We start from the raw sequence: 26,478 nt of genomic DNA, 5'->3' as shown, positions 1-26,478 counted from the left end.
TGCAAAACACTTGACTAAATTCTAGTGGATTTTATTTGGCTGCACGGAGACCAAACTTTCTAAAGAGAACTTCTGAAGGAAGGCTGAGTCTGAAAATCATTCTGACGTACAACACTGGCAGGATCTGAGGGGTTACCGTGTGTGGTGTGTATCCTCAGGGTTCGGACGACTGTTTGGTGAAGATCTGGGCGACGGATAATGGGCGTTTGCTGGCGACACTGAGAGGTCATGCGGCAGAGATTTCGGACATGGCTGTGAATTATGAGAACACCCTGCTGGCAGCCGGCAGCTGTGATAAAATGATCAGAGTGTGGTGCCTGCAGACCTGCGCCCCGCTGGCAGTACTGGAGGGCCACGCGGCATCCATCACATCATTACAGGTGTGCGACACACGTTTACAGTCACATTTTATCACTTCTAACAGACACAATGTTGTGAGACATGCATTAGAAATTCTTTCTTACAATAAAAGTGTTTTTTAGGTTTTTTTTTTTTTAGTGAAATAAAATAAGTAAAATAAATTACTGCAAAAGATGGCCACATTGCACATCATTGTAAGATAATATTGTAGTGATTAATGGTGATTAATGTTCCATTTGGCTGGGAACTTGGACCTTTTAATGGATTTTCTGCCAGCCAGTGTTACAGAACTCAATTGTTTGTGCATGAAAAATATATACTAAGCGTTGTGATTGATTGTTTTATGTTATAATACAAAAATATACTCTTTTTATAAACAATTAACCTTAATTGTACCCTGGTTGAAATAGTGCTGCTGTAAGAAGGCTAACTTTTATTATGCATTGTAAACCAGGCCAGCAATTCAAGTTTATTTTATTTGTGCTTATCATAATACTTGTTGCTTCAAAGCAGCATTACAGAAAATGCTTGTTTCAGTGTTGCAATTAGTAATAAAATAAAAAGTAGTACTAAAACAAGTCAACAGCATAACTAATGCAATTTGCAGTGCATGCTAGGAACCTAAGTGCCAGCATGGCACAGTATACAGAGATTATTGTAATGCAGACACATCTAATTATTGTGTGTTCAGCACAACGCTGCTACATTAGTCACTTCCTGATTCTATTGACTGTGAAGTCAAAATAGAGAGTTAATTATAATAAACTGCAGAACTAATGTAAAAATGACCATAAACTTCCAGTAGCCAGATATACACTAATATCTATATATAGTTGTGATCTACACCAATATATTCACCAATATACACTACTGTCCAAAGGTTTTGGGTCTGCAAGATATTTTAATGTTTTTTTTTTTTCTGAGTCTCTTATGCTCACCGAGACAGCCTTTATTTTAACAGTAAAAACAGTAATATTATGAAATGATAGAAATCATTCTAATATGCTAAATAAAGCTGCTGTGCTGCTTAATATATTTGTGGAAACAATGTTTCGTCAGGATTATTTGACGAACGTGTGTGTGTGTGTGTGTGTAGTTTTCTCCTCTGTGCAGTGGTAATAGGAGGTTCCTGTCCTCCACTGGAGCTGATGGCACCATCTGTTTCTGGCAGTGGGACGCACGCACGCTCAAATTCGGGTGAGTTTCCTTTATTTTTACACACATCTGCGGGGTTTTTTAGTTTTCTTTGCCATTCAGAGCAAGTATTTAAAGCTCTTTTTGATCAGTTGAATTAATGCAAAGGAGAAACGATGAATTATAGCATGCAGTTTTCTTTTGAACCAAACTAAAATATATGTTTCAGTGTTTTCATTTTTCATTTATTATTTTTGCAGTTCCATTTTAGTGCAGATATTAAACCTTTCACCTTTGATAATAGTCATAAAAAGACTACTAAGAGACTATATTTTGGGACTCATCATGTTTCTGTGTGTTGTACATGTGTGTGCAGGCAGCGACCCAGCAAATTCATCGAGCGGCCCAGACCAGGCGTGCAGATGATCTGTTCCTCTTTTAGTGCCGGTAGGCCAGAAGTGTCAAAGCTCTTTTCTAACCTCTACCTGTTCTCATTTTATCAGTAATATTTAATCATTCACACCCTGTCACAGGAACCCATGTGATAAAATGCTGCTGTTACAACACTGAGCTTGTAGTAAAGCCTGGTGTGTTCAGAAATGGGACAGAGTCTTTTTGTAGTTTTGAGACACTGATCAGTGGTATCTGCCAGTTTGTATAACTGCTTAAAATATAACACATGATTCATTTGTGATCTTATAAATCATATGAGATAGCAAATGGAATAAAACGTGTGAGGGAATCTATATTTATTAGAGCTGTCAACGTAATGCACAGTTCTGTGTGAACAGATTGACAAATTTAATTAAATGGATTGCTGTGGACTGTAGATCAGTGATAGGATAAAATTAAATTGTATGGAAATAAAACAAACAATATAGACTCTATCTCACTTTGTCAATGATTTAGTTTGCCACATTACCTTAATTTTGGGGCTGTTCTAATCTAATATTTATATTACAAATTTTGTAATTCAGCTTCAAATTGTAATCGGCTATCAGCCGTGATATTTAAGACTCATGCCCATGATTATATGAATGCATGTGGTCCCATAGAAACATGATATTAAGTGATTATTCATTCCCATGTTTTGATTGTTCTGAAAGCTGATAGCAGATTATAGAGTGGCTGCAGATCGTTTTGGCTTACATTTTTCTGCAAGTGAGGCTATAAATATCCTGTTGTCAGACAGATATGACAGACTTTTTCAAAAGAGAGTGTTCAGCACTGCAGGAGCTCTTCAAATACACATTACTGAAGAAAGGAAACACTCAACTGGCTTTTACCCAGATTACACAAAGATAGAAACAGATTCTAGTTCTTTCCTCTATGTGTATGTCTTTGGATATACACGTTCTGAATTCATTTGAGCTATTTGAGTTTCTTGTTCATGAATGCAATATATTGTTTATTGCCGATACTTGAAAATTGACAATATGTTTGTTAATGAAAGATTTTTCTGGTTTATATGCTCATTAGTGTTGTGTTATTTAATGATGATGATGTAATTTATGTAATGTTTAATGATATTTGATGATATTTCAGGTGGCATGTTCCTGGCGACAGGCAGCACTGATCACATCATTAGGGTTTATTACTTTGGAGATGGACAACCAGAGAAGATATCTGAGCTGGAGTCACACACTGTACGTAATGCTTTTTGTGTGTGTGTGTGTGTGTTTGAGGCTGTTTACACTTCAATAATATTAGTTAGTAATACTATAAAAATGTTACATATATAACAGTAATATAAAAAAATGGCATATTTCTTCAATTAATATTTTTAATATCACATTAAAAATAATTAATATAACATTAATTTTTTCCTTTCCTGAAGTAGCTATGCTAATTAATATTTTTCCCACATTCAGCATGTTTATGTATATTTTGTATATTCAGTATTTTCTTGCTGCCTGTGTTTGTTCCTGTCATCAATGATAAAAGCATGCAGGTATAATTTTGGAAATTAGTGTAATTATTTGTGGCATCGCGAGGATCCGTACTCACATAAAAATATTGATGCCAAATGTTTTACCTGGTAATTTTCTTATTTATTGTAAAATCAATGCACAAATAAAATTAATTATTAGGGTTTCATGTGAAGATCGTTTATAGTTCACTTCAAATAAAAGCTGTAATATTAGTAAAAAATTATGGAACAGATTTTTCTTGTTCATTGCCTATATTTAGTCATTTTATTCCCATAAATAAATGAAAATAAATGCATTTAACAGAGGCATCAGTATCAGTATTAGTTGTGGTATATGTGATGCTTGCCTTCATTCACAGTACTTAGTAAAAAAAAAGATACCATTAAACAAATATTTAATTTATACCTTTTTATGTTGTTTCAACTCTCATTTGGCAATTTAGTGTGAAGATATATTTGTGATTACAAAGTTTTAAATGATGTTTAATTATAGAAGAATGTGCAGTTAGTTAATTGTAACATAAATTATTTTCTTTGATTGATCGAAAGCACTAAGGTATATAATAGCTTCAATCTAAAAAAAAAAGTTATTTTAAAATTGTGTATCAACGTATTGTTTTAAAGCACCTAATTTCATTCTTTACTGGATTCAATGTTGCAGGAATTCATTATTATTTTGAGGTTCCCCTCATGTTTTTTAATGACTTCATCTTTTTTCCTCAGGATAAAGTCGACAGCATCCAGTTCTCCCATGGTGGTGATCGGTGAGCAACACTGGCTCCATTTAACTGTGTACATGAGCGATTGTGAGAGAACGTGTGTGTGTGTGTGTTTATATGTCAGGTTTGTTGGATTAATGGAACCTGGAGGTTCTTCTTATTATTACAAGCTGATGTTGTCAGCAGAAAAAAAACAGCCTTGTTCCTAACACACAAACATGCGTTTTAGATACACATCATACAAGAATTTAGGTGCATGAAAGGTCTTTCTACTTAAACAACAGGCATGTGAGTTGCCCCTCTTTTATGTTCCTCACTCGCACTACTTTAATGAGCAAGTGTTTTTGCATTGGGGAGGGGGGAAATAGAGAGTGTGACAGAGGAGAAGAGGGAGAGTAAGAGAGAGAAGGAGAGTAACAGGTCCCAAAGGAATTAAAAAGATGGATGTTCACATGAACAGATTTTTTGCACCCAAGGACACAGCATCCAGTGTTACATATGTAAGGGAAGAAATCTCACCAATCAATAGAACTGCAGAGTGCACTGTCAAAAAGAAGATGAGTAGATTGCACACAGTAACAGACAATGCACATCTTATTTAGCGGAGTAATACGCTCTGACTCATTTATAGATCCACGCTACCTCAGAGTAATACACTCCTACGTTGTTACAAACTTATCAGCTCTTGGAAAATTACATTGAGTCACAACGTCACTACCTTGCAGTGTATAGAGTAAAATTATATGTCAGTACTTTATAGACTGCAAAATGATTTTCTTAATCAGTGTTTTTGACTTTTTGTTTTTGTACAAATATCTAAACAGCCCCAAGTAAATTTACTTGAGAAGGACAATTGGTTAAGATGTTAAGATTAAAAAAAAAATTCTTCACCGAATTTTGTGAAGATAAAACAGTTAAAAACAAAAAAAAAAAGGTTATTTAGTATGCATTCTATGAAAATGAAATTATATAATTTTACTTCCCATTGTTTAGATATTGTTACTGGAAAGCAATCCATTACTGTTTGAGAATTATTTTTTTTGCTGTTCACATACTGCGTTCATCACTGTTTTATAGAGTGGTGCACATACACAATTTAAGCAAATGTAAACACATTAATACTACGCCAGCGGAGGTCTTAAAGGTACAGTAGAAGAAAATATTGTAATAACTAAATTATGAATGGTTTTAGTGCAAAATCAAACACTGAGTAATTGTATTTTATCTCAAGGAAGCTGATAAAATACTGTGTTCTGTATGAGCACATCGCATACATTGTAGTGTAATGCACAGTCAAAAGCCACATTTAGTTCACTTTAAAACAAAAACTCTTCATTATCCAGTTAACTTAATTAACCTGTTATGTTTACAAACTTTTGTGAGTTTCAGCTAATTTCCCTTCTTCTGCAAGTTAATTCAAAATATTAGAATTTTATTATTGTTAAATTAGAATTTTGTTAATTTTAGAATTTATTATTGTTATACCACATTTTACTAAACATTTTAGGGCAGCAATGAAGTTTTACATTTTAGTGGATTAAATGTTTATCAGTGTGCCTCATTCCTTTTCATGAATATTGGTATAGATGACATTTTTGAGTATAAACCTCCGCGTGTGTAGGTTTGTGAGTGGCAGTAGAGACGGCACAGCGCGGGTATGGCAGCTGCAGCAACAGGACTGGCGAAGCATTCTCCTGGACATGGCCACTAAACTACCTGGGTATGAAAAATGTTAATCACTGTTTCTAAAGTATGGCTCAATTAATTGTGCATTAAAGTGACATTTTGTTTGCTAAACAAATGACCATTAGCAACATAATTACTTTGAAGTTTCCTGAGGGCAATTGATTCTGACCGCACAGATCAGAACAGATTCGCCATGCAACTCCAACAATGGATCATCTTAACCAAATAAAACAATGTAAAACTATAAGCAAACAAATCCCATTTGGGTTTGATTTATTATTATTAGTTTTAGTTTTTTTGTGATAAATTAGTCTTCAGGTACACTTTTCTCATTTACTGATAAAGTTCCCATCAGTCTGTAGAAACATAAACATTCAGTTATCTGCATGTACACATGTTAACCTCCACCGTGGGGGAGTCACACTGAAATGTGAAAGTCTGGAATTCAAAAAAATAAGTAGTAAAATATAAGCTTTTAAACAAATAAACCTTATGACATAAAAAAGAAAAATTATTACTGTAAAGATTTTTAGACATTCTAGTAATTCATGTAAAATTTTTATTCAAAATTGTTAATCTGCTAATATAATTGCATTTAATGCATTGTTTATGTGTCTTTCTCTATGCTGGTTTGTCTCTCATTGCTCTTTCTTTTCACAAGTAGACCAACTGTAGAGCAACGTTAGAAATGGCACACTATTTTGAAAAAAAAGCAATTTTTTTTATTTTCTGTCTTTTTAGCAAGTACAACCCTCCACCTTTAGAGGACAAAGTTACCAAACTGAAGGTTACTATGGTGGCCTGGGACTGCAGTGACAGCACAGTCATTACCGCTGCGAACAACTTGACATTGAAAGTGTGGAACTCTTACACAGGGAACCTTATTCATGTGTTGATGGTAAGAGTGTAAAGATCTCTCCAGAATGACTGAAAGGAGGCAATATGTGATGAATGATGTTGTCGTTATGGCCCTTCACCCACAGGGCCATGAGGATGAGGTGTTTGTGTTGGAGCCACATCCGTTTGACTCTAGAGTGCTTTTCTCTGCTGGGCATGATGGGAACGCAATCGTCTGGGATCTGGCAAGAGGAGTCAAAATACGCTCTTACTTTAACATGGTACACTAACTGGCAACACTTCATTTCAGTTTGCATCACAAATCTATGCAAATCTTTTGATTTATTGGTGATTACTGTGTCTCACAACATTCGTTCTCTACATGTGTGTTTGTGTATAGATCGAGGGTCAGGGCCATGGTGCGGTCTTTGACTGTAAGTGCTCCCCAGATGGGCAGCATTTCGCTTGCACAGACTCCCACGGCCACCTGCTCATCTTTGGTTTCGGCTCTAGCAGCAGATATGACAAAGTAATGAATGTTTATATCTGTCTCAGATCCTATTTTCAGAATGAAATATTAGCATACTATTTGCTGCATTTTGCTCACTCTGATTTGAATAATATATTGTCACGTTGTTGTCACATGACCTAATCACATTGCATGTTTAATTCAGTCCGTGGTTTCATTTTAAATCTAGTTTAAGTTTTAGCAATTTTGTCATGTTTTTTTTTATGTACTATTTAATATTTCTGTTTAGCTTTAATTCAGTTTTAATTGTAGAAATTGTAATACTTCAACTTAACCGTTTATATTTGAATTAGTTTTCAAGGCAACCGTTTTTTCATAGAATATGTTTTATTTTTTTAACTTTATTTCAAATACTAAAAAGGACATTTAATAGTTTTCATTTTAGTTAACAATAACAACAAATAAGCCAATAACTCCCCAAAATGGTCCTGATTACTTGACAGTGTTGGTATCCTGTATCGGAATACATTAAAAAAAACAACAACTAAAAGCTCAAATTATTTTTTTTAAATGTTGCATGTAAGTTTAGGCATCACAATGTTATAATGTACATTATGAAAATGGATGTTCAGTGTGATATTTGCTAAAGATTGTATTTAACAGTGTTAATAAATTATTGAGTGGTAAGTGACAGAAATGGGAAACAGTATTTTTAAAAACCAGTCAATAACTGTAAATATAACTGATATGTAGTGCATCTGTAGAAGAAGTTATAAGAATAACATGGTTCTGTGTTCAGTACTGCCTCTCTCTGTTTGTCTTATTCAGTTAGAATATGTGTATTTGATGTGAATGTATCCATTGTTCTGTTCTTTAGATAGCAGATCAGATGTTCTTCCACACTGATTATCGGCCGCTTATTCGTGACGCCCATAACTTCGTGCTGGACGAACAGACCCAGCAGGCACCTCACCTAATGCCACCGCCTTTCCTGGTGGATGTGGATGGGAATCCTCACCCTCCACGCTACCAGAGACTGGTTCCAGGCAGAGAGAACTGTAGAGAGGAACAGCTCATACCCCAGATGGGGCTCACATCATCAGGTAAGAAACACAAACAGACAGTGTCTCTTTGTTCCCTTTCTGTGTTTTTATTACTTGAGTAATTATTGGCTATTTGTGTATACAAATATACACCTGCAGTCTGTCACTGAACACTAATAAAGTGTTCAAATGTCTTATATACTCACCCAGGGCTGAATCAGGTGGTTAGTCAGCAGGCTCCAGAAGGCTCTAGTCCTCTTGATAGTATGATCCAGAGACTACAGCAAGAGCAGGACCAGAGGCTGGGTTCTGACAGCAGAGCAAACAGAGGTAAAGTGTGTGTGTGTGTGTGTGTGTGTGTGTGTGTGTATGTATATGTATATATATATATATATATATATATATATACAGGTAATTAAAAAAAAATGCTATTACTATTAAACATTATATATTGGGAATTAATTGAGTTGGGAATCACTGACTCTTGAAGCATTACTCATTTTATGTTTATTTAATAGATTTAGTTATTAAATTATTTTTGCAAATTATGTTTTAAATGTGCAAAATATCTTGCAAAATATTTTTGTAAAGTAGTGTAGTGATACAATCCTAAAATGTTGGATATCAAATCAATAACGGTGAAATTTCATGTTTCTTGATGCCAATTTATTTTCCACATTTATTAAATAACTTACATAGTTAAAAGTATTTTATACAATATATATATATTTATAATAAAACAATAATTTTTTAAATGATAATAGGATTATTTATATATGCTATTTTTGTTTTTCATCTGATATTAATATTTCATTTAAAGTTTTATGTCAATTTCTCTTTTGTAATATATTTTAGTATAAGTCAACAATAACACTGAATAAGACTAATTAAAATAGCAAACAGCACTTGATGTTTTTCAGCCATATCAATTATTCAAGTAAATTAAAAAATACCAAGAGTAATCAAATGTAAACAAAAAACTGTTGCAGAATATTATAAAAACAAAACAAACACAATAAAACAACAAACATCTCATTTAAAAAAAGAATGCATTTTAAAAAAAATTTCAAAGCGACTTTATGTATAAAAATGTCATCAGATGACCTCTATTAACCAGTGAGGGGTGATTGTAATACTGTTGACAGTAGTGTTTATGCTGATTGCATGTCTGGTTTGTGTGTGTAGGATCTGTCAGTTCTCCCACAGAAGTCACTTCTCCACCCAATGTGGGTCTGAGACGCAGTGGACAGATCGAAGGTGTTCGCCAGATGCACAGTAATGCTCCACGCAGTGAGATCGCCACTGAGAGAGACCTGGTAGCCTGGAGTCGACGGGTTCTTGTTCCTGAACTATCACCAGCTGAAGCATGGTAAAACACACACAGAAATAGAGTTGACACCAAAAGTGTGAGACTGCACTGCTAATCTCAGGGCTCAAATATCGCTCAAGATTGAAAGTAAAAATGAACGTCCTGACATTTGCCAAGTATGGTAACCCATGCTCGGAATTGGTATTATACATAATTCTACTGATTCTTGCAGTTTTCGTGCTTGTAATGCAAATATTTCAGTGTAAAAGAAGCTCGGTACAGAATGTATCATTTGCACGTGCTTTTGAGTCTTACAATTAATTTAATACTCGATTCAGAACTTGCTCACTCTCTGTGAGACCACTTTCTGTGAGCTCACACCCAAAGCCTGCACACATAGAACTGCATCTCATTGTACGTAAACGGCAAAATACATACAAAATTATGTCAAAATGGCCATCTTGATGAGTATTCATCTGAACAGTCGATTTATAATAAAAATGGTTGGTATATAGTCTATTAAATAAATGTTAGTAGTTGAGAAACAAAACTTATGTGTAAAATTAGATCCGTGCATGAGGTCTTAAAGCGATAGCAACCTAAATTAACCTGCTGCTGTCTGTTTATTTATACATTGAAGACAAACCAGTGTTATTTTAAAGTTAAATAGATTATTCAGTTTCTGTGGTGTTTCTGTACATGAATATTATTGTTATACCTCCTTGAAAAAGTAATTAACAGTTAATTTTAGGTGTTTCTTGTTATTCTATTTGTTTGTGCCATTGCTTGTCATTTATATATTCTTATTTTATTACTGACTGTTTACTTTTTTTTTTTTTTTTTGAGTTAAAATGAATTCAATTCAAAGTTTGAAATTAAAGTTCTTTTTAAGAATCCTCCTCACAATATAAATATGAATCAACAACATTATAAATTAAATTAAACAAATACACTGGCTGACAAAACATTTAGGTTGGATGATTGTAAAAAATACTCTAACTCCCCCTTAAATTAAACCCCCCTCCCAAAAGAGCCACCTAAAGGGGGAATCCCCCCACCCATTTTCCAAAATGAAATTTAGGCTTTCAAATGCTATGTTAAACCTAGCATAGAAATGATTTGAAAAATGCAAAACAAACAAACCTTAGATGTGGAATGAAGTTGAAAAAATGTTCTTTTCTTTCTATTTTCTTTCTTCGTTTATTTATGTCCCCTAAGGGCAATTGGTTTTACAGCAAGGCCAGCATACAAAAAAGACCATTTACTATAGACTGTTTCAACGGCATCAACATAAACAAACGTTACTGCGCGTGCACGCTTTTGTGGACCTAACTTAACTTCCGGTAGACTCTAAATAGAATCAATAACAACAGCCAAGTCCTTCTAGAGTAGATATTTTTTGATAACAAACTAAATATTTTTGCTGCGTGGATCAGGCGGACTTAATGAAAATGCAAATTCATTATTTGCCAACAGGAGATGTTTTAAAGCATAGAAATAAAGCGCGAGAAATAGCGGTTTCCCCAGTAACAGCTGTAAACAAAGCAGAGCTGGTACGCTCATACGCTGCTATCAGGCATATAACATGCAAGTCCTACTTCAGAAATACAGTGATATAAAAACACCTGTGCCTCGCTTTGATATTTAAACATAAATGTAAGGAATTATTATTAGTAAACGTGCAGTACGTAACATTACGTTACTCATGTTTATTTAACGAAGCCTTTTTGAAAATCGATCAGTTGTAAAATTGTGGCGAGTCTCCAAAAATAAATAAATGTATGGGAAACACATCCCGCAGCACAACCACCTGAGCCCAACTTCAGTCTACTCAGCACCTTGACTTTAACTGCGTTTGTAGAAGGCACTGCAGCCAGACCGATGTACACAACACAGACCGGAAGTTAACTTAGATCCAGGCGCGTGCGCCCGATGAAACCGTCTATAGATAAAAAATTACATAAAAAACATGACATCAAAAGACCAAACAACTACCTGTCCCCACATGCCTGAATTTAGAATTTAGGAATAAATTAATGTTTGTACCTGTTACTCCTAACAGAAGGAAATCTAAACCTAGATCCTGAGGGTAAAAACTGAAACTCAGAATAGAGAGGATGGGAAGTAACCATTAATATAGATTGGGTTTTTTTTTTACTACCTGGTGATTACCGTATAAAGTACAGTAGGGTAGCTCTGCTGAACTCATAAAATCTTACTGCTTGTGTTAAATGTTTTCCCCAATGCAGTCTTCGCCTTCACACTAATACTGCCGTACCAGCATTACATAGCAAATGTTAAAAAATATTATACATAATATTTTCACAGGCACTTGCTACTCAAACAAGACCTTCCCTTGTCTTAATGTTCTCTTGTTTTTTACAGTGTAATGCAGTTTGCTCCAGTTAGACAGCGTTGCTGATGCTGTTGTGTGTCTGTTTGTGAATGCAGTAAGCAGGAGATCTGGCGTACAGCTAAAGGAGAGGAGGAAATCAGCATCTACAGATCAGAAAGGAGGAGACGCAGCATACACAGCCAGTACCACAGAGAAAACCGGGTGAATTATCACATCTGATCATCAATTTGAAAATATATACAAAAAAATCTAGATAAACAAGTCTGCCTCACTATTTGATTGGAGGAAATGTACTGTTTGCGTCATCAGCATTGTACGCAACCAAACATTTATATCTAACTGAATGTATCTTAATAACATATTGCTAAAGGAATTGTTGCTGATCAACATGCAAATTAAATGCAGTATATTTACTGAAGTGTGTATTTCTCATATCAGCATGCTATAGAAAATTCTGTAGAGGAGGGGCGTCGTTACCAGGGTAACCAGCATAACTACCATACACGATTGGCCGTGGAGGAAACGAGTCGTCAGAGTGAACCCAACGAGGAAGAGCACAGTGCCTCTGAGGTACTGTCAAAAGACGCAGTGTCCCTTTGTGGAATAGTAAAGTCAATGTAACTGCTCATTTTATGGACTTACACTACCAGTTTACAATACAGTTTACAAGAACTCTTTTCTATTTGAATATATTTTTTGAAATGTAGTTGATTCCTGTTAGGGCAAAGCTGACGAATATGAAGCATTTATTTGAAATATAAATCTTTTGTAACAATATGAAAGGCTTCACTGTCATTTTTTATATATTTAATGCATCCTTGCAGACTTTTACAGGTAGTGCACATGAGGATGATTTAAGAGGAAATATGGAACTTTCATCAGGAATTGATTGAATCAGGAAAAAATGTTTCTGTATGACAGATGGTTGAAATGTAAAAGGTTCCTGGTGGCACCAATCAAAAAGACAAGTTTCATTTCAGTGGCGTGGCATGTTATTAGCTTTTGTTAAAAGACTGTCATAGATTAATCATTAACTATATAGGAATGTGTATTACGGAAGCACATAGGGTCAGATTTCAATTCATGTTGGCTTGGAAAACTGAAATGGTTTGATTTGTTGTGGTGTTTTTCCATCTGTAGTGTTAAAATCTCTTTTTAGAAGTGTGAGTGATCCATTCATAGTGTCAGTGTTGCATCCTTAGCAAGTTTCTCAATTTATAAAACCAAAAATAACCAATTCACTTTTTTTAACAGGCTTTTTTTCTTAACCAATAAATATATCAAGACAAAAATGCAGAATTATAAAATGAATTTTCTGGAGTAGTGATATCAGACTTGATGTATTGACTTGAAAACCAAATATCCAGTTTGAAATATAATGAAATCTTATGTTGAAACCATTGGTGTGTTTTGAAAATGGCATAAAAAGAGTGATAATCTTCATTCTCTATGTATCTGTTGTTGTTGTTTTTAGGGTGAAACCGAAGCAAGACCTCCGAGCAGAGAATCATCAGATGAGGAGAGAGAGGAAAAAGAACCCTGGCCTGATGATAACAGCAGCTCCAGGTCAATATTAATTACCCTCAGACTTCATAAGCCACACTGCCATATATCTGACATACACATACTTCAGCCAGAGCTACACATATATGCTGGGTCTGTTTATAATTACAGCGATTACTCCAGCGATTACTCAGACTGGACAGCAGATGCTGGAATAAACCTCGAACCGCCCAAGAAGACAAGCATGAAGAAAAAGAAGAAGAATGCCAGCAGCTCAGAAGAAGATGGAGAGAAGAAAAAAGACTCCAAGAAGGAGAGGAGAAAAGAAAAGCAAGACAAAGATGGAGCACTACCAAAGAAGAAGAAGCCAAAGGAGAAACGAAAGGTCAGTGGTCCTTTGTGTGTTAATTCAGCAATGGACACCGTATCGTTTATTTCTTAAGGATGATGCAATCCCAACGAAAAAGGGTCACGATCGTGTGTTGGACTTTTCTCTTAATAAGGCTAATTTCATAGCTAGCATTTTAAGTATCCTAAATACACACAAATGGATAATAGTTCAATAATATATATGAATAATATTAGTTTTTAAACTTTTTAAAAGATTTTTCTTTGAATTTCTCTATTTGAATTATTCACATATCACGTCTCATGTTTCATCTCAAGTTCTACAGTAACACTGTTGTCTCATTGGTAACCAAACTTTTTAAATAACTTTATTAATGGGAAATATTTGGTTGTGTTAAAAATTACACTATAGCGGAGTCATCAGTATTTATTTGAGTAAAAAGTTTTATATAATAAAAGTTCAAATATTTTGTTTATTTTACTTCTTGATGAGGTCATCATGATTCTAAAAATCTACATCTGAGACGAGAAAATCCACAGACAGTTAATTAATTGATGTTGAAATCGGTTTTATAATTTAATTACAACAGAATAACTCCTGGGACATTAAGATAGCTCTGTTTAAATTCCATTGACACTGTTTCAGTGAACTTTCAGATTTGCATGAAAGTCATGCTCTGTGTAATCAGAACTTATCATATATATATATATATGTGTGTGTGTGTGTGTGTGTGTGTGTGTGTGTGTGTGTGTATTTATATGTTCAGAGAATGCCTGAACTGCAGAACAAGGGTTTGACATTAGAGGAATGGCTGCCTTCTGCCTGGATCACTGACACCATGCCACGGAGATGCCCCTTCACCCCACAGATGGGTGATGAGGTAAAAACCACATTTCTCAGTACAACATAACAATTCAAATGTGAAATACCATTATTTATATGGTATGTGGAGACATGCTTGTAACATTAAGCTGCTTGTTACGTATGCAAACAGGTATATTATTTTCGCCAAGGCCATGAAGCTTATGTGGAGATGGCCAAAAAAAACAAGATCTTCAGTATAAATCCTAAAAAACAGCCCTGGCAGAAGTTAGAGCTCAGGGTAAGTCTTCAATAAAACGACCTTTTAACCTCACAGTATTTTTATAGGAATGAAAATGGTTTGTGACTGTGTGCCTACAGGAGCAGGAGCTGTTGAAGATCGTGGGCATTAAGTACGAGGTGGGTTTGCCGACTCTGTGCTGTCTGAAGCTGGCCTTCCTGGACCCAGACACTGGCAAACTGACAGGCGGCTCGTTCTCCATGAAGTGAGTCACAGTGACTTATTCACAGTGATCTTCAGTGAGTGACCTTTAACCTGTGACTCGCATTTCTATTGTTGTCTTAGATACCACGACATGCCTGATGTCATCGACTTCCTGGTACTTCGGCAGCAGTTTGATAATGCAAGACAGAGGAACTGGATGATAGGTTAGTGTGGGAAAATGAGTACGTTTTTTTTACAGATGTTAATTTTTACAGGATTAAATGGGTCAGTGAGACACAGGGATGTTCGAGATGGTGAAAAAGATAAAACAAAAATCCAGTCTAGTTCAAAATGCTATGGTCACACAGGTTTGTTTACACAAAAAACTTGTGGCCACCAGAAACATATGTAGTTCCTTCAACATAAGATGTCGCGGCGACGAGAAATGAATGTCGTTCCCTCAACAGAGCATCTTGAGGCCAGGACATAAGGATGTCGTTACCTCGACAAAATGATCTCGTAGCCATGTCATATTATCACGTCCCCATAAGTTATTATGTCATGGGCACTAACTAAGTGAACTGAACATGTCACCTCCCTGGCACTGTAGTATTGTATTTGTAACACTTTTTTTTTTTACTTTGTTGCTTTCAGTTAATGATTGCTTGTTCCTGATACAGAGTTGATGTGCATGTGTAATTGTGTCTGATTTGAGATGGGTTTATTTTGTCAGGTGATCGTTTCCGGGCAGTGATAGACGATGCCTGGTGGTTTGGTACGATTGAGAGTCAGGAGCCTTACCAGGCCGAATATCCAGACTCTCTCTTCCAGTGCTACAATGTCTGGTCAGTTCTCTGTGTCCATCTACACATCTTTACATGTGTTATATAGTAGTTCAATTGTTGTTACATTGTTTCCTAACCAGGCGTGAATCCATGAGGCCACCATAATCATTGTGGCCTAATAATGGTCAACCTATATATTGCCATATATACAGTATATTGATACATATTGTTGTGTCCTGTTGGTAATATTGTTTGCTTCCTTTTATATATATAAAGTCTTAAATTTAGCAAATTTAAGGCCATAAAAGTCTTAAATGGAACAAGAAAGTCTTAATTATGATTTCAAAAGGTCTTGAATTTGTGGATGGAAAGACAAGAATTAAGATACGGCTAATTGTTTCATAACTTCACCCCCTATTTGACTCTTAAATTTATGACTAGACATGGTTTATATGGAGGCTTAGAAATGAATCTATAGTGAGCTAAGTGTGGTGTTGCACACTTTTGTGTGTGTGTGTGTGTAATAGTAAATGACAATATTGACAGCTTTGTGTTATTGTGTGATGCAGCTGGGATAATGGAGATACAGAAAAGATGAGCCCATGGGACATGGAGGAGATTCCCAATGAAGGTATGACGTGTCCTTCACAATCACTAAAGCTTTCATTAGAATAAAATAACTTTGATTTGACCAATTAATTAATATCTAATTATAATATTTTTTGCTTTGAGCACAGTTAATTTAAACTTGGATTAATTTGACTAGAAATAAACCTCTAGAGATTATGGGCCCTATTTGACGATCTAAATGCAAAGTGTAAAGCGCACAGCGCAGGTGCACTCAAGGTGTGTCCAAATCCACTTTTGCTATTTTAAAGATAGAAAAATTACACATTTTTGGAATGGGTTGTCCCTATTCCCTATTAACGTTCAGTAAACCAATCAGAGTGTCATCTCCTATTCCCTTTAAGAGCGAGATGCACTCGTGCCAGAGCGGATCGCTATTTACATGGTGGAATTTGTAGTTAGAAAAGCTAAACGCTTCTCAAGCGAAGAAACCGATCTGTTTGTGCTTGAGCAGATCATCTACGGGACAAGCAGGAATCCACCAAAGCTCCGCGCGTCGAGTCAGTTAATATATATGTGTGTGTATTGGCACGGTTGTTCAATTAATTCGCCAATTTCATTCATCATTATAAGTAGTAATAGGCTGAATTGCAGATAGGTAGCTTAATTTTAATTCATGCAATGACTATCCATTATTAAATTTTTATATTTATGTAGCACTCTTTAAATAACAAAAAAATATTGTGCCATTGACTATAGACTTTAGACCAGGTTTGAGTTGATCTATGGCTATTTCCAACTACTTAAAATAGCAATGCGCCAGCACTGCCCCGAACACACCTCTTTTTTAGACCAGCACGTCCATGGGTGCACAAATGGGCACAAATGCATTTGCTAATTAAACAACGTGGCAATGGATGGGAAAATGCGAACGGCGCCGGATTGAAAGTAGCAAACACACTTGCGTACAAGGTAGCAAATTAATGTACTTTTTTCTAGCTATACTTCTACTTAAATGTTTTCTAAATAATGTAATATTTTACTTTTAATACAAGAATGCAATAGTGACTTTTAGTGCTAATCTTTTTAACTTTATATTTGTCAAAAAATCCTGAATAATATAATTTACAATATTACTGTTTTTACTGTATGTCTGATCAAATAAATGCAGTCCTGGTGAGCATAATAGGCATCTTTCAAAACTTCTACAAATCTTACTTATCCAAAACTTTTATATGAATTATGATTTGTATATTTCACCTGGATCGATTAAAAATTTAATTAAAAGTCCCCCCCCCATTATTTTTTAAATATGTGCCCCTCTACCACAAAAACAGCCTTAAGTGTTAATTCTTCAATATTAATTGATACATCATCTGAAAGCTGTATAATTATGCTTTCCACTGATGTATGGTTTATTAGGATCGGACAATATTTGGCTGAGATACAGCTATTTGAAAATTTGGAATCTGAGGGTGCAAAAAAAACCTGAAATACTGAGAAAATCACCTTTAAAGTTGTCCAAATTAATTTTTAGGAATGCATATTACTCATCAATAATTACGTTTACAGGAAGGATATTTACAAAATATCTTCATGGAACATGATCGTTACTTAATATCCTAATGATTTTTGGCATAAAAGAAAAATGGATCATTTTGACCCAAACAGTGTTTTTTTTTTCCTGTATTGCTGAAAATATACCCCAGTGACTTAAGACTGGTTTTGTGGTCCTGGGTCACATCTAAGATTGTTTTGGTTGTGTATTGAACCACCTGTGCTGATACAACTAGTCTGCAGTAATCTCTCAAAACACAATTAAACTGTTGTAAGATCACATTAGATAAATGCATTAACTGTGGTTAATTGAATGCTGCTAAACTTTATTTAATTAATCTCATAGCACATTCATTTTCACAGCACATAAGCACATGTTGAGAAATATAACACTGCTCTGATTTCATACAGGGTACCACACTCCCGTAATATAAAATATTTCCAGCTCTGATAAAAGACCTTGAGTGCCGTTCCTTAGGTGACAAGCTTTGTGACCTTTATTTTTTGCTATTTTATGTTTTAAATTTCCATTAAAACATGTTTGAGCATGTTTATTGAGCAAACTTTTCCTATTGGGAACTGTTGCCAGGCGCTCAAAATGTTACTGATTTCATGATGTCACTGTCCTTGTGGTGACATTAGGCATATATCCAATCCGAAATGAGTTGTGATTGTCTGTCTCTTGTTTTCCTCCATCTCATTTTCTCTGTCTGTCTGCAGCAGCTTTTCCTGACGAGTTAGGTCTGAGTGTGCCTCTGACTGAGGAGGAGCAGAAGGCCTTATTGTACAAGCCCCTAGAAGGAGAGTGGGGCTCACGCACACGTGACCAAGAGTGTGAACGCATCATCAGGGGCATCGACCAGCTTTGCACTTTGGGTATGACGTTTTCATTTAGCATTATACAATAGCTCATTTTTATTACTATGGTTATGTCCAAAACGGATGGAATATAACAGTAGTTCTTTCTCTCCTCCAGATGTGGCCGTACCATTTGAACTGCCAGTGGACTTGCAGGCATATCCAACATATTGCACCGTAGTTGCTTACGTCACAGATCTGAGCACCATCCGACAAAGACTACAGAACCGTTTCTATAGGTCAGCACAATCTCTGAATGGACATGACAATCAAATACCTACGTATATGATATATGCCAAAAATTAGTGTGTACTTCTAAAGTAGATTATATCAAATTATATTCGCATCTGTTATTTGCTTGCCTTCGTCAGGCGAATGTCATCGTTGATGTGGGAGGTTCGCTACATCGAACACAACGCTCAAACCTTCAATGAACCAGGCGCATTCATTGTTAAAACTGCCAAATTCGTATCTGACCTCATGCTACAATTTATCAAGTAAGTCAGTCACAAATATAAAAAAATGACAACTAAAAATGAACTAGTGGTGTTGAATTGGGATGCACACTATATCGATAGCAAATTGATTATCAGTCATTATCATTTTATTTTATTCGTATTGTCCAACGTTGTATATTCAGTTACGCATGCTAATTCTCTGTACTTTTTATATTGCTTTTGCAATCATCTACTACACACTTAAAGTTAATATTTAAAAAACACTAATGATTTAACACTCTTAAATTAATATTTAGCAAATCTCAAAATTAATTTCCATTATTTATATACATTGTTATAATGCTGTGATGCATAAATTCACTTTTACCATTTAAATTAAATTAAATAGTTGAAAAAAAAAAGATTCAGATGTTAGTTTTTTTTTATTAAAGTGTTTTGTTTTTAATTAATTTAGACAAAATAGTATACATTTTAATATCATCCATATATTAGTTAATGGAAAAACATGAAATTGATTATTGCCAGTGCTTTTACCCATGCATGGGGCTGCTTTTTGACTGCTGTCTCTACGTCTGTGTTCTTTAGGGACCAAAGCTGTACAGATATTATTCCACTGTATAACAGTATGAAGAAAAACACTTTCTCAGATTCAAGCGATGTAAGTGCCATTAAAACACACACGCGTAAACCACTCATATGTGAAAGAGATTTAATACATTACTACTGTGCCTTTAACACTGTTCTTTTGCTGCCTTACAAGCACTTGGAATTTATGAAATGTAAATGTGCGTATTTTAGGTCAGTGCATAACATGACTTGATTTATACCTTTTTTCCAATTTAGGATGAAGATGAGGATGAAGAACAAGAGGCACCTTGTACATCTAGCCGCAATAAGAAGGTAACTTTAACTGATATTATACAATCTTAACAGGACCAGAGAGATAAGAGTTGATTATACATGGAGATTGTTTAAACCTGGTAATCCTGACTAATTGAGATTGTGTTTCTGTTTCAGAGGCGGCAGCAGCAGCCAATCCTGAGGAGTCTGCGCAGTAAACCATCATCAGACCCTCAGAGCTGGAAGGGGCGCTGCAGAGAGCTGCTGGAGCTTATCTTTCAGTGTGAAGATTCAGAGCCTTTTAGACAGCCTGTGGATCTGGAGGAGTATCCGGTAACACACTGACACATGTAGAAAACACACAAAACTCTAGTTCATACCTATAGATACTTGTGGGAATTATGAGGGGTGCCATAGTCTCAGCCTCAGACCACTTGCTGTTTGTTAATATTATACATTTTTATAATATTTGGACAAGCAAAAATTCAAAAACTCTTTCCATCTACACATATACACAGCGTATTTACAAACACACTGCAGAAATATTTTAAAATAGTACCTTTGCTTGTTTTCCAGTAAAAATACCTAAACTTGCTTGAAGCAAGGTAAATGAATAAAAAAGATGATTGGCAAATTATATATTATAAAAGGATATATTAAATTGATCAAAAGTGACAGGAAAGACATTTATAGTGTTTCAAAAGATTTCTATTTCAAATAAAAGCTGCTCTTGCTGTCTGTTCTTCTTGCTGTGATGTTTCTTGAGCACCAAATCAGCATATTAGAATGATTTCTGAAGGATCATGTGACACTGAAGACTGGAGTAATGATGCTGAAAATGTAGCTTTGTCATCACAGGAATAAATTAAATTTAAAATATTTCAAAAATGGAAAGCAGTTATTTTAAATTGTAATACTTTTACACAATATCACTTATTTTTGCCAAATAAATGCAACCTTGGTGAGCAAAAGAGACCCCAACATTTTCTACCAGTAGTGTAAAATGAATACATCTTGTTTGAAGGATGTTTAGGTAATTTGTACTGGAAAACAAAACCAAAATACTGATAAAGAAAATAATTTTTTGCAGTGCACTGTCTACTTGTATGCCCTGTTCATCAAAAATACCTCTCTCAGGACTACTTGGACATTGTGGACACTCCTATGGACTTTGGGACTGTCTTGAACCGCCTGCTAGAAGGAGAGTATGACACTCCCATGGATCTTTGTAAAGATGTACGTCTCATCTTCAGTAACTCCAAAGCCTATACACCCAGCAAAAAGTCCAGGGTATGAGATCAACAAGCAAATTATTAATCTTTGATTTTCAAAACTGACATGTTGCAATGTTATAGCCAAACCATTTCATCTAGTTTATTTTAACACATGAGTGTTTTTGTGTATGCAGATCTATAGCATGAGTCTGCGATTGTCCGCTCTGTTTGAAGAGCATATCAGTTCGATTCTGACCGATTTTAAAGCTGCTCAAAGTCTGCACAGTGAGCGATTCACCCGTCAGCGGCTGCACACTGAGCGTTTGACCAGACAGTCTGTGAAGAGGAGGAAGAGCTCTTCACCTTCAAGCTCCGCCTCTAGGTACACACAGCATCTGATTGGTCATTGCTGAATATTATGTTCTAGAATTGATCACTGTTTCTAAACGTTGCATACACATTATCTACTTTCCTGATTTGCAGTCCAGAGAGGAAGCGACGGGTTTCGTCTCGCGCTCCTCCTCGATCTAACAGTGCAGCTCCACCCACTCCTGCTGGACCTTCCCGGGCTCCTTCTTTAAGGCAAACACATCCACAAATCAACGGCAAGGCTGAGCCTCCTGTTGTCCCAGGTCGGACACGTAGCTCGGCCCGCTTTGGAACCCAGCCTGCAGATGCAGCTTCTACACAGTCAGCTCCTCCCACTCCACCCAGCCACAGTAAGACAGCAGAGCCCTCCTCTAGAGTCCTACGCACCCAAAACTCTCACTCCATCGGTGTCTCCAGAGAAACCAAGAGCTCTGCAGTTCCCCACACAAACGAGGGCGGGGCCAGAGAGTCTCGCAGGAAACTTCGGACACCTGTAAAACTCACACTAGGTCGGTAACAGATGATTTAAGCATTAGTTGATATCAATCACCTTTTTTCTGCTCATTAAAATGTTATCCTTATTGGATTTAAAACTTTCTTTTGCACTGATTTTGTAGGAAAACTGTGTAATACTGCTGATTTCAGCAGTAAATATTGTTGAAATGCTTAGAATACTTCTGCAAATGTCATTTTTTTTCCTGAAACTTTTTCTTTTTAATTTTCTGCAGTGATTTTGAACTTTTTTTCCCCTGAAATTTACCTCTGCAGATTTAAATGTTTTTAATGATTGTAACTTTTTTCTTCCTTCTTTTTTTCTATTTTCTTTGTGTGTATTTTTATATTTAAAGTTATATAAAAATATATATTATATAAAAATATATTATATATAAAAAAAAAATATAAAATATATATATTTAATAAACATGATGTGATGTGTAGAATGTTGTGAATGACAGCCGTGTGAAGTGGAAATCCATGAATCTTTCCATGTGTCATGTGTTTAATTACCAGGAAATGTACATGAAATGAATGAAAATGCAATGTATTGTTAGCCATGTTGAAAAATAGTCATCTGTTGCCTGAATGTACGAATGTTTGATGTCTACCTATATTCTTAATCTCTCTTAGGTCCAGTCAATCCCAACTCTTCTCCTCAAAATAGTTTGCATTTGAATGGCCATAGTCAAGTGACTCTGGGAGTGGTACGAAGAGGTCGGGGCAGACCCAGATTAGATGCACAAATACAAACGCCAGTAGTGGTACCGCCGCCCCCACTGTCCCAGGCCTCTGGAAAAAAGAGAGGGAGGAAAAGCAAGAAAGAGCTGGAGTCCCTACGAAGAAGCTCCTCCCACGAGGAGGAGATTCTTCTGTCTACCGGTGATGAGGGCGGGGCTTCTTCTACAGCCCAGGACAGTAGTCTTTCAGATTCTGGCATAGTGACTCCAGAGTGTTCGAAACCACGAGGTAGACCACGAGTCATCAGGACGCCAGATACCCCAGCTCCTTCAAGCCCCAAAGCACTCAGAAGGAGCAGTCGGCGTGGCAACGAAGAAACCACACCCCCGACACCAGGCCCCGCCCTAAGGGAGGAGCCTGACATTTATATGGGAGAGGATGAGAGCTCAAAAGGACAGATGAGAACGCGTAACCAGGGTCGAAGGACAGCTTTCTATAACGAAGAAGACTCTGAGGAAGAGCAAAGACAGCTTTTGTTCGAGGATGCCTCGATTACATTCGGCACGTCCAGCAAAGGGAGAGTCCGCAAGCTCACAGAGAAGGCCAAAGCCAACCTTATTGGCTGGTAACAATGCCAACTTTGCATGTCCTATGCGACACAACCCCTTATCCTCGCCCCACTGGAGAGGGGAAACCATTCCTGCTGCTATCAGATTCATGATTATCTGAATCTTTCTTTCGGACTCTCTAAATAGATTCTTACGGTTTGAATCTTTGACTCTTTTGGTGACTTCAAGAGTCACAGCCCCTTGATAAAATCCCCTGATACATTTTCTTCCACTGAAAAATCACAGATGCAGTTAAATACTGATTTTCATATGCACTATTTCAATGCCAGTGAAAAAAGGTACTTATACAGTCTTATGAATCCAAATACCTGATTTCATCTCTCAAGAAAGCACTTGTTTGAGTGTGTGCGAGTGTGAAATAACTTAAGCTTTTACTCTGTCTTGTTTCTTTAAAGTGTTAATTTTATGCATTGTTTTTACACGGCTGTTGCTAAGGGCAACAAATCAAACACTTGTTCAGAAAAGAAAATCTATTTTTAACAGATCATTGTGGAAGTGGCAGTAAAGCAGTAGTGGAGTGCAGAAAAGGACCTCATAAATCACGTGTTGTCTTTTTAACGTCTTTCTCTGCAAGTCAACATCAGTGGCAGTGGTAATTCACGTATGTTTTTATATAATTAGCAATACCTTGTGCCTTTTCATACATTCAGTACATTCTGGTTCCCAAGTTATGAGAGAGAGTGTGTTCGATGCTTTATTGCATTGATATATCCAGTACAAATGTGTGTTATTGATCTGTTGCTGGGATAGAGGTTAGTGAGCAGCATATCTAGCCATGACCACTGTGTGTTTGTGTGTGTGTGTGTGTGTGTGTGCGCACTCGCGTGTGTGTTGAGTTCATGCAGTTGTTGAGGTGTGATAGTGACATCATCACTCCATGCCTGTTTTATTTGGCTCCCTATGATCCCAATGCACTGTGATCCCCAACTAGAACCATGACTTATAAACAGTGGCCACAAAAAAAGTGTTTGGACACTTAAACCAGTTAAAATGTGTGAATGTCATTGCATTAGACTAGAGAATAACAAATGTTTTTTATTTTTGCAAACAAATGATGGTAGAGATTTTCTCAGAAATAGCTTTTTTTTATATATATGGCTGAAAATATATATATACATTTGGAAATTATGTGACATTATATTAATGATGAATAATTAGTCATTTCAAATTATTATTCATGTTTTTTTTGTTTTTTTTATCTAAAAATGTATGCAAGTGAATGCAAAACATTTGAACTGATTTTAACATGACTGTCGTCAAACAAGCAGCATTTTCATTTGGGTCTTTTTCTTCTTACCAAGGCTGTTTTTATGATTAAAAATACAGTAAAAACAGAAATATTTTGAAATGTAAAAAAAATAAAAAATTAATAACTGTTTTCGATTTGAATATATATTTAAAAACACATTTATTCCTGTGATGGTAAAGGTGAATTTCAGCAACTATTAATTCAGTTATCCTTCGGAAATCATTGAAATTGGCTAATTTGTGTTCAAGAAACATTTCTTCTTATTATTATTAATCATTGATAACTGTTGTGCTGCTTAGTATTTTTGTGGAAGCTGTGATACAGTTTTAAAATTTCGATGTTTGATGAATAAAAAAAGTTAAAATAAACAGCATTTACTTGAAATAGAAATCTAATGTAACTAAATTTCTTCACTGTCACCTGATCCATTTACTGAACAGAAGTATTAATGTCTTAAAAAATATATTATTTTAAATATAACATTTGAAAGATAGTATACAATTGTTTGTAACTACTTTGATTAATTTATTAAAAACATTTTGTTTAACTTTTAATCAAGTGGTCAAAAGGTGATTATTCTATTAGTTATTTTAAATTTTTTGGGGATATTCTCCATAAGTTTATGCAGGTGTCCTAACAGCAACCACAGTAATTAATCGCATTAAACACCCCACAATAAATGCATCCAACCAATTTCTGTGAAGTATTTTGCTTTTACGGTTGCTTTCTTCTAAAGTGCCTCTTAGTTTGATATTTTGATATTTAATGCAATGACATTCATATTTTAAGGCATTTTTTTATATGCAGATGATGCATGTCTGAGACTCTCGAGTGTATGTGATGGCCATTTCTGTGTGTGTGTTTATGTACAAGCCCCGTGTTTTATTGAGCTGGTGTTTATAATCTGTTGCTACATGAAAACTGTATTATATCTGACTCACGACCCCTCTATTGCCACCATACTGCACAGGAAGTGACATCTCACGAACTGATTGACAGGTTTTAGAGTGAAGATCAAAGATGGATGCATGTTAGTATATTCTCCGGGCTTTTAAATCTGAAGGTACAGTCATGTTTGTGGGGTCAGGGTCTTTTTTTCCCCCTCTCTGGTCTTATATCCTCAGACTGAGAGGCCTTTCTATGTTAGTTTGTATACTTTTATATAAAGGAAAAAGTGTAAATAAAGACGTTAAATAGAATGTATGTGTAGGGTGTACTGCTGTCACATTAGTTCATACTGATATTTTAAGGAAATAAAACATTTGTGTTTCCACATACTGTCTTGTTCTTCCATATTTGTTCTTTTATTTCAGTCATGGGAAACCTGCTTTACTAATAGGGAAAACTAAAACTGTGATTTCTGGGCCATGAAAATAGTCACAGAAATAAAATCTTTAAAGTTAAGGGCATTTCTGTTGTGAATTTAAAACTTAACTAAACTCGTCACTGTTTTTATAGCTAAAGAATTTTTGTAAATTTTGCTCTTACAATTTAAAGGACTGGTACCTAACATGTATCAGACTGATATTATTTTATATCTTTTTTATTATTACACATAATAATAATACACTAAATGTAACTTTATGAGATTCAAAATGAGATTTAAAACCATTAAACAGTTAATAATAAGCCATTTCATGGAGAACAGTGCCCTCTTTTGTGCATTAGTTGGAATTGCACATGCAATAATCCACTTGTTTTTATTGGTAGAAAAATGATTTATATATATACGAATAGTATAATACAACAATATAAATATAAGGTATCAAATTTGAATGCATATAAAGTACATGAAAATAACACTTGTCTCGCTTAATCCCACTAGCTGTTTTCAT

General features: G+C 35.5%; 1 protein-coding gene across 2 annotated transcripts; it reads left to right on the top strand.

Annotated features, from left to right (window-relative positions):
* LOC113077669 (PH-interacting protein-like) lies at positions 1-25,921 on the top strand. Of its 2 annotated transcripts, none has more exons than XM_026249983.1 (32): positions 1-380; positions 1,457-1,557; positions 1,871-1,941; positions 3,040-3,140; positions 4,148-4,188; positions 5,765-5,863; positions 6,571-6,727; positions 6,813-6,947; positions 7,067-7,195; positions 8,013-8,238; positions 8,389-8,508; positions 9,364-9,547; positions 11,939-12,044; positions 12,282-12,413; positions 13,318-13,409; positions 13,518-13,731; positions 14,462-14,575; positions 14,690-14,797; positions 14,878-15,002; positions 15,083-15,165; positions 15,675-15,786; positions 16,296-16,357; positions 18,574-18,726; positions 18,827-18,947; positions 19,080-19,205; positions 19,752-19,824; positions 20,010-20,066; positions 20,184-20,339; positions 21,144-21,296; positions 21,415-21,602; positions 21,704-22,098; positions 22,718-25,921. In XM_026249983.1, exons 1-32 carry the CDS (start codon positions 249-251, stop codon positions 23,392-23,394), a joined length of 4,743 nt encoding a protein of 1,580 aa, XP_026105768.1. In that variant the 5' UTR covers positions 1-248; the 3' UTR covers positions 23,395-25,921. The 2 variants fall into 2 exon arrangements, with proteins under 2 accessions (XP_026105768.1, XP_026105767.1); XM_026249982.1 differs by having other exon boundaries at positions 18,571-18,726.
* The last annotated feature ends 557 nt before the right edge of the window (positions 25,922-26,478 follow it).

This window comes from Carassius auratus, unplaced genomic scaffold (assembly GCF_003368295.1).
Source record: "Carassius auratus strain Wakin unplaced genomic scaffold, ASM336829v1 scaf_tig00023110, whole genome shotgun sequence".
Lineage (NCBI taxonomy): Eukaryota > Metazoa > Chordata > Actinopteri > Cypriniformes > Cyprinidae > Carassius > Carassius auratus.
The sequence above is the reverse complement of the archived record's forward strand: the minus strand, read 5'-3'. Positions and strand labels throughout refer to the sequence as shown.